Source organism: Lactuca serriola, chromosome 8, assembly GCF_051521515.1.
Source record: "Lactuca serriola cultivar US96UC23 chromosome 8, Lser_US96UC23_V15, whole genome shotgun sequence".
NCBI classification, from domain to species: Eukaryota; Viridiplantae; Streptophyta; class Magnoliopsida; order Asterales; family Asteraceae; genus Lactuca; species Lactuca serriola.
Window position 1 is genome coordinate 58,201,768 of NC_136415.1, and position 8,891 is coordinate 58,210,658.

Below are 8,891 nucleotides of genomic sequence, written 5' to 3' on the forward strand. Positions count from 1 at the left end.
AAATAATACTAAATAGATAATTATATTTGATTCTATTAACGAGGAATGTGGGTTGATGTCAATGAATATTATTGTTTAAAATAATTAAGATTATATATATATATATATATATATATATATATATATATATATATATATATTAGTGTAAAAATATTATCTCAAAGTTAATGTCAATAACATAACCATTTTAAACATATATTTTTCAATATTTTAACAATATATTTTTAATCTTCGCTGCGCAATGCACGGGAATTCGTCTAGTCATATAATAAAGCAAGGAGACTCACCCGAAGTTTTAACCTTTTAAGCAATCCGTTTTTTTTTTTTTACCTTTTTGTCCTTCTTGGGCACATCATTGAGAAAAGTCAGAAGACTAACCTCTTCCTCCCCAAAGGAATATCCTCTCCTCATATATTTAGGTGTTTTAAGTGCTAAAATAACAACCAAGTATCCATGAGTTCCTCTCCTCTAACTCAGCAGAATAAAAACTAATGTTCAGATGAGACCAGATACATGAACAAATAGTATTAGTGCATATTAATACTCCACTTGAAAATTCAATCTCATATGCAGGTGGTAAGATGAAACCCAATCAGAAGCATGAATTAGAAGAAGCCTCAATGTTCAACAATCAACAATTGCATATTTATCCCTGTAGCAAAAAAAAGTGACAAAAATATATCATAAATTAAAATGCATTATACCTGAGACACAACTGAATCAGTTGACATCTCATCAAGTAGAATGAAGAAACAACTTAAAAATGTGGCGTAATTATTCAAGATTTTATAGAATCAGGTCTAATTTCAATTGTCTAAATAAGTAAATAACCATTTTACCCTTTTACTGGATACTGGATAGGTCTATTAATCAAATTGAAGTTTTAAAACAATTTAATCAATACGTGGTTCTGACACATAATTGCAGTTCTGACACATAAACACTTCTCATTCAAATTCAAACAAATGTTAAGAAAAATTCTCAATTTTCGACATCCAAAAGAAAATTCAAACTAAAATGACTGATAACAAAATCTTTCATGTATTCGCTAACCAGTTCTGACGTCTGCTGCTCCTTATCCTCATACTTTCATCTCTTTCTTTTTCATTTTGCCTTTCTCTTCCTCTATTTCTCCTTCTTTCTCACTTTTCTCTATAGCTCATTCCTGAAATACAAATCAAGTAGTTTTATCAAGCAGTTTCAGATAATCCAATTAGAAAAATGAAGTTTGAAGCAACTTGTACATGGTGGTGTCTTGACACTCTTCAATGCAATATCCTGATTCTCCCTTATTTGAATAACAAACTTCGTTTTCCAATATGAGGCATAAGGTTGCAAACTGAAATGAAGTTACTTAGGTGGGAAAGACTAAATACGTCAAAATGAATTTATGAAAGGTAAAGATGATGTTATATGGAATGTCGGAATCGAAAATTCTTCGGTTAGCTTCTGAACAACCACAAAAGCAGGGAGCAAAGAAAAAAATCAACACATGTAGATAGTCAGACCATACAGACGATGCATGAAAAAAAAATGAAAAATCAATCAAATAAATCATAAATAAAAAAAAATAACACCTAGGGAAATTGAGGAAAAATGAGCACGATACACATCAAAGCCGCCTAAAATCGAACATGTTACAAACCCTAGACACCAATCGACAATACTAATAATAAGAGGGTTTGATAAAAATCTAACTTGGTGATGCTCAGTGTCGGAGAAAGAGCAGGGAAAGAGAAGCGGTTGCGTATTGCAGGTCCGATGAAGACAAAGGGCTTGTTGGGAATAGGAACGAAATTGTTGTTCGGATGCTTTTCTCTGTATCTGGAAATCCTCCCTGAAACAATCAAAAAAACCAATGGATTAGAAAAAAAATAAAGAGTCGCCGGTTTAGGCGGGGGTAATAACCCAGACGGTGGTGGTTGGAATCCACGATGACGATGATTTTGAGGGGCGTCGCAATTGGCAATAGTAGGAAAATTGACAGACCTGCACGATGGAGACGATCGATTGTGTACCCCTTTCTCCAACTTTGAATCAAAGGATTTATGACTGAAGATAACAACCGGTGAGAAAGGAGGTGGAGATCGGAATTGCAGAAAATAAATGCAGAGGATTAAAGGTATATAGGTATTTGAGGCGGTGAACGGTGTAACCAAGGTCGAGTCGAATAAACCCATGAACACACGTGGCCTCCACCGATCAATTTATTGAGGTGAGTGAGCAAAGAGATGCAGAAAAAAAAAAAAAAAAAGGTCAGAAACTGATGAGGAGGCCAACCCTACACAAAGGACCAAAATTGCAAGGACCAAAATGCCATTTCAATAAATAAAGGGACCAATTTTGCCAACTCCTTAGGGAATATACTGTTTCTTTTTTCACATCTTTAATAATAATAATAATAACTAGATGCGTTCCCCCGCGTTACGGGGGTTGGAAGGTGTTGCTTTTATGTATAAGTATAGTACATTGTCTTAATTGGTAGCCACAGTTAAGTATGTTGCTATTATTTGCAATTCACCCTTTTACACTTTTCATGCTTAAAATAATAAAAATAAAGGACATTGCCATTTGCAGAAAGAAGGATCCAAATTACATAAAGGTAAACATTAAAATGAAAATATATTGCTCTATTTTAGTATTTTTGTTCTAAGATATGCAGAAAAAACCCACTTAACATCAGTCCAATGAAGCACATTTGGATGAACCCGGTTCAACTCTTCATGTTTCTATTCCATGGTTTAGCAAAAAAGTATTTCTACAATAGCAACATAGCACACATAGGGGTTGTTGTCATCTCACTCATTCTCTATTTAATCACAAATCCCACCTTATGTGATACCTGCTGGAAAAATGAAAAGGTAGAGGCTTAACTGAGCTGCAACTGTGTCAACCTCAAACACCTTTGCTGCATAAAGAAAGCGAAAACAAAACACCCATTAATAAATTAATATTTCATGGTGATTTTTTATTTATATTATATGGTATTATTTGAAAGTGTTAATAAATGTGATTTAAGACTATTAAGTTTAACCAAAAACATAATGTTAATGGCCGGTATTTTAATATGTGAACAACAATATGATGGTTAAGACTAATAAAAGCTTGTTATATCTAATAAATATATGAACAACAATATGTTGGAAAATCAGCCATTTAAATCCTTCAATCCTTGAGGTATCCGATCACACACCATCAAGTTCAAAAAAAACATAACTAAATCCAGTCAATTTGTTCAAATTGTCAATGTCTTAGAAAGAAGGAAAATCCTAAAATGGACTAACCATTTTCTGTTGTGGAATTGTGGAATCCAGTGAGAGGCGCTGGAATCAGTTGTACGTGTTGCTGGCGTATGCTGTGTGCGCAGCCGGTAGGGTTGATTTTGGGTTTGAGAGCCGATTGCACATTGTGCGACACATCCGACACAGATTTCTCAGCCACCCTCCCTTCTACTTCAATCCCTCGCCACCGCTTGTGTCCAACCCTGCTTAGCAAAACCATAAGAAGGAGAGCAGGAACATCGATGAAAACCCACAAACGACAGGCATAGCGATGCGGTGGTTCCTAGCTCTGTGGTTTCTTCAATTCCGAAATGAAAGAAGGGTAAATTTATAAATAAATCCCCTACATGAGAAAAAAACTGAAGACTAACTATCAGAACCGTTGGCCATTTTTAAGAGCTACTTCAAAAAAAATTGTAATTTAGGTTCTAATCAAGAAAACGAAAGTTAACTTTGGTTGGTTTATAAAGATGACATATCCTAAAATTCCAAAAGTGGGACAAATTGGCCAGGTGGAACAGCAATACCAAATATCGCCACAGCTAAAAAATAAAACCAAATGTCACCAAGTGCTAATCATTTCAAGAAAAAGAGAAGATAAAATTAAAACCGATATAGACAAACCCCTTACCAATTTTCATGTAATTTGCTTATACATTTGATAACACATAAAACACCATCAAATAACAGATGCAAATTAACGGAACCAAAGGTCTGAAAATAGTGGAGGTTAGACGCAATGATGGAGTTGTGGTATAATGCCAGTCAACCCCAAAAAAATATTGTACCTTCATTCATAAAAATATATATATAATTCTAAATCTAGCACATGTACTTCCTAATAAAATAAGCTACAATGAGCATATTGCTAAGTAAATTATTATTATCCGTAAGAAAAAAAAAAAAAAAAGTATATTCTCCTCATTGTGACATTGGTAGCAAGAGCAAACTACGTTGCTACACATTGCACATTGTCCTAAAATTAACATACTAATTTATTAAGTATTAACGTACCCCAGGAGTAGCATGATCCAAGGTTTTTTCTTCTTTTACAGCTTCTGCTTTAGGACGTTCAACTGCAGCTGTGATTTCATGTGGCGATTGTAATTATGCGTAGCTGCAACATCCATTTTACAAAAGTTCCTAAAATCATGTTCCCCAATAAGCCTTTTACATGAAATCTCCATTTCCTGATTAAAAAAATGTTTCGTTATTCTAGTAGCAGTTAAGATACTATGAAAAAGGGATTCATGAAACTTACCATAAACAAAGCGTTTCTATAACTTCTTATCAGGTTTTGGAGGTGGACGCCATCTCCAATGAATGGTTTTGTATGCTTTAAGAACTCACCAGCAAGAAGAACTGATCTAGTGGTTCCATCACCAACATGGATACATGTAGATAGAAATTATATTTGGAGTACAAAGTTGGTATTCACAATATTTTAGAACAACTGTAAGTAAATATAGAGGAATGAAATTACTTAGTAATTGAACAAATTAAACGGAGGAATAAGCTTTTTTTGCAGCTGACTTCTTGTAAGAACCCTAATTGCAGACTATCACACATTGCAGTCGCTGTTATTGACCTTTAACCTAATATGTTTGAGAAACAAATGGATTCAAATTCGCATAAGGTGAAGAAAAAAAAAAACAGGCATACCTGAACCAATTGAATATTGTCTGTCAGCTCCATCCATCGCTGCCTAACCGAAACAAATATGAAGCAGAACTGTCAAATGTTTGTCTCCATTTTAGGGCTCCGTCATATTCACAAGGAATGATAAGGTGGAGAAACTGATTTGTTTCAGTCGACTTTAGGGCTCCGACGAAGAACAAAATAGAAGATTTTAGGGGTTTTTTTGTCGAGCCTCGATTGCTACCGTCGGTAGAAGACGATGACGGAGGTGGTAGGAGAGGTCATCGCCGACGATTACCACTGAAAGAGGGAGCATGACTCCTACCACTGTTACCCATAGTCGTGTGGTTGTCAGGGACGGAGAAGGAAGCAACTGCGATACTATGATGGTCGGCATAAGAAGGTACGGCTGATGATGGTAGCATAAAAGGGAAGACGAAGAGTGCAGGCGTGGGGTTGAGGCAATCGTCAGCTTCATCTCCACTGGTAGGACGTCGACTCCGGAATGAAAATCGGCAGTAGTGTTGTTAATGATCGGTTGAGAGAAGATCGATAAAATAATGAAGCAGAAGCAATCAGATGAACCAGAAGAATCGAGAAGGTATCAATCGTGGAGGAAGTAAAGTAAACTAACCCTGGTGGAGGATTAAACCCATATCGGAAAGAAATTATCTGGGAAAGAAGAAAGAAAAGAACGAAAGAGCAAAAGAGAGTCGGTGGAGTTTCAGCGAAGAAGAAAGGGGAAGAAAGAAAAGAACACCACGTGGAAAGTAGAAGCTAGGAAAAAAAACACGTATAAAATAGAAGAATGTGTCAGCAAGGAGAGGAGAAATAAATAAATAAATAATAATCACATACATAAGAAGGGAACCGGAAACGGGTAAAAAATCCAAAGGCAACAACACTATAATAGAAGGGTATATTTTGACAAAAGAGAACAGAAGATACTGTAGCTAAGAGCATAAAATTTTAATATATATATATATATATAATAATAATAATAATCGCTATTAAGAATATATAGTATTATATATTGTTTGAGAAATAAAAACAGAAAAGAACATCCAGCTTAGTGGTAAGCTTCTTCGCTTTGGAATCGGAGGCGGCGAGTTCAAATCTTGTTGCAGCCACTTTTCTGATTTCTGCAGCCTATTTTTCATTAAGGTGAAACTTTAGTTGCCATATCAGCACCGACGTGTCGCGAAGCGCTGTCCACGTATGCGTAAACTTAAATAGTAGAACCAACAATTTCTTGAAAATATAAGGTATCTTGTTCTTCAAAACAAATCCATTACATGAAGACCCAAAACAACCATTAATATGAAGTTTTGAGTTTAAAAAGCAAGCCATAATGCAAAAGCATACCTGATGATATCCGTTCGTGTGTATGCGAGAGACGAAAGAAACCATGTCCAAATTTGAAATAATAAAACCCAAAACAGCTATCAATTCCTTCTAAACGAAACAATCGGCAATTTCACACGCACAATTAACAAAAACATCACGAAAATCTTACCTGCGAATGTGGACCTTTCTACAAAAAACAAAACAAACAAACTCGAAATGAGGAGTAGACAACATACCGTTCTCGCATGTTATGTAAAAAATTAGGCGAATACTCGCGCGTTGCGCGGAAACATCTATATAGTTGAAGTCTTTACAAATACATGTTTTTTTTTTAAATATAACAATAACTTTGTTGATAAATTTGATATAATAATTCGTATATTGAATTGATATAATCTATTAGTTATTTTGAATTATATGATAATAGGTACATCTATTATAACTGCATAATCTCAATCATTTGAATGACTTCTATCAGGGAGTTACACATGAATAAAAATTAAATATAATATATGGTTTAATGTTATTTATAGTTTTTGTTATTGTTAATTGATTTTTTAAAATTTATTTGCTTAATTTTTAGTTTCTGTCATTATAATTATTTAAAACATCAAACATTATTTTTTGATTTTAAAGGTTACAATATAATCATTTATATAGAATTATTTTAAACTATTATTATTATTGTAAGTTATTTTAAGCTACTTATTTGAAAACTTTTAACGATTATAAAAATATCTTTAGAAAATATTTTAGTTAAACTGAGATTACAATTTAGTTTTTATAATTATCACTACAATTTATCACTTTTATCTATTTAATAAATATTCTTTGCTTTTTTAGGTGGAACTGAAATTTATATTCAAGTTGACACTGTAATGTTATATTTAAATTAACAATTTAAGTATTTTGTCCAAACTGTTCAAAAGTTGTAGCTTTAAACTGATAATGGTTTACATACAACAACATTTTAAATCTAATAAATTAAATATAATATGTTAAAAGTAAAAAAATTACTTTATTAGTAGAATTAAAGATATTATTTTAAAATTGAAATTTAGTTTATTTATGATTACATTTCAGGTATTATATTTATTTAACCTTATTAACCAACTTATAATCATTATTAGAAAGACACTACAATTTATCACTTTTAACTATTTACAAAATATTATTTGGGTTTGTTTAAGTTAAACTAAAATTTATATTTAAGGGGCCATATAATGTTATACTTAAATTAATAATTGAAGTATTTTATACAAATTGTTCCAAAATTATATCTTTAAAATGATAATGGTTACATCTAACAAAATATTAAAACTAATAAATTAAGTATATAATATGTTAAAAGTTAACAAACATAACTTTATAAGTAGAAGTAAAGATATTATTTTAATATTTAAATTTAGTTTATATATGATTACAATTTTGGTTTGATATTTATTTGATATTATTAAACAACTTATAATTATTATTAGAAAGAAATTGAAAAGTTATGGGAGTTTCAAATGAATGTGGTGAAAGGAAAAATGCATGGGAGTTTCAAATGAATGTGGCGAAAGGAAAAATGCTTCCGTTATAAGTATACTATGCGAATACCCACGCATTGCGCAGAATACAACAATGTATTTGAAATCTTTACAAATATATGTTTTTCTAATGGGAAGTGATTCGTACACAACGATTTTTATCCGTACACAACAATTTGTGTTTAATAGAGTTGTACAATACAACATTTTAAAGCACAAATTATTGTGTATGGAGAAATTTTGTTGTGTACGGATCAGTTCCCTTTTCTAATATATCAATAGCGTTGTTGTTAGCTCTTATATAATAAATCTTATAATAACTTGGTATAAACATTGTTTGTTTTGATTTATATGCTAATGTAAACATCATTTAAAATTCTATAATCACAATTGTCTCAATGACCTCTACTTGCGGGTTACTCATGAATAAAATTAAATATAATGTATGGTCTAATGATATTTATAGTTACTGTTATGATTAATTAATTTTAAAATGTTTATTTGTTTAAGATTTTAATATCTATCATTATAATTATTTAAAATATCAAACATTGTTTTTGCAAAGATAACAATATATATTTTATATATAATTTTACTTTTAACTATTATTGTTGTAAGTTATTTAAAATAACATATATGGAAACTCTTAATTATTTTAAATTGGTTTCAAAATCTTAACCTTTTTAAAATTCATTTGATGAATATTTTTAGTTTCTTTCATTGTAATTATTTAAAACAATAAACAATGTTTTTGTTTATAAATATATCATTATAATTTTTTATATAATATTACTTTAGCTATTCTTATTGTAAGTTGTTTTTAAGCTACTTATTTGAAATTTCTTAATGACTATAAAAAATAGTTTCATGTTTTTTTTTTGTTAATTTAGGATTACAATTTAGGTTTAACACTATAATTTATAACTTTTAACTTTTTATAAAATAGTATCTCGATTTTTTTCAAGTTTAACTGAAATTTTGATTTAAGTTAAACGTTTAACATTATATTGAAAATAATAATTTAACTATTTTGCATGAAATCATAAACTATACAAAAGTTGTGACTTTAAAATGATAATTGCTTACATACGACAAC

General features: G+C 31.2%; 1 protein-coding gene across 8 annotated transcripts; it reads right to left on the bottom strand.

Annotated features, from left to right (window-relative positions):
- Positions 1-381: 381 nt before the first annotated feature.
- LOC145066505 (uncharacterized) lies at positions 382-5,696 on the bottom strand. 8 transcript variants are annotated; one of them, XR_013688773.1, is made up of 9 exons: positions 4,944-5,696; positions 4,543-4,876; positions 4,296-4,471; positions 3,285-3,640; positions 1,990-2,908; positions 1,699-1,837; positions 1,245-1,449; positions 1,054-1,165; positions 382-652 (listed from the first exon to the last, which is right to left on the bottom strand). XR_013688773.1 is itself a non-coding variant. In XM_079013784.1 (9 exons), exons 5-8 carry the CDS (start codon positions 2,178-2,180, stop codon positions 1,153-1,155), a joined length of 438 nt encoding a protein of 145 aa, XP_078869910.1. In that variant the 5' UTR covers positions 2,181-2,908; positions 3,285-3,640; positions 4,296-4,471; positions 4,543-4,876; positions 4,944-5,676; the 3' UTR covers positions 382-652; positions 1,054-1,152. The 8 variants fall into 8 exon arrangements, 1 of the variants encoding a protein (XP_078869910.1); XR_013688767.1 differs by having other exon boundaries at positions 1,245-1,837; positions 4,543-4,648; positions 4,765-4,876; positions 4,944-5,695; XM_079013784.1 differs by having other exon boundaries at positions 1,245-1,339; positions 4,944-5,676.
- Between the last annotated feature and the right edge of the window lie 3,195 nt (positions 5,697-8,891).

Excerpts from the sequence above, each read along its gene's own strand:
- LOC145066505 (XM_079013784.1), bottom strand. The coding sequence starts at position 2,180 with ATGGGTTTATTCGACTCGACCTTGGTTACACCGTTCACCGCCTCAAAT. Across the intron at positions 1,838-1,989 it reads CGATCGTCTCCATCGTGCAG|GGAGGATTTCCAGATACAGA; the intron begins GTCTGTCAATTT and ends TGATTGTTTCAG. Across the intron at positions 1,340-1,698 it reads CCGACACTGAGCATCACCAA|TTTGCAACCTTATGCCTCAT; the intron begins GTTAGATTTTTA and ends ACTTCATTTCAG.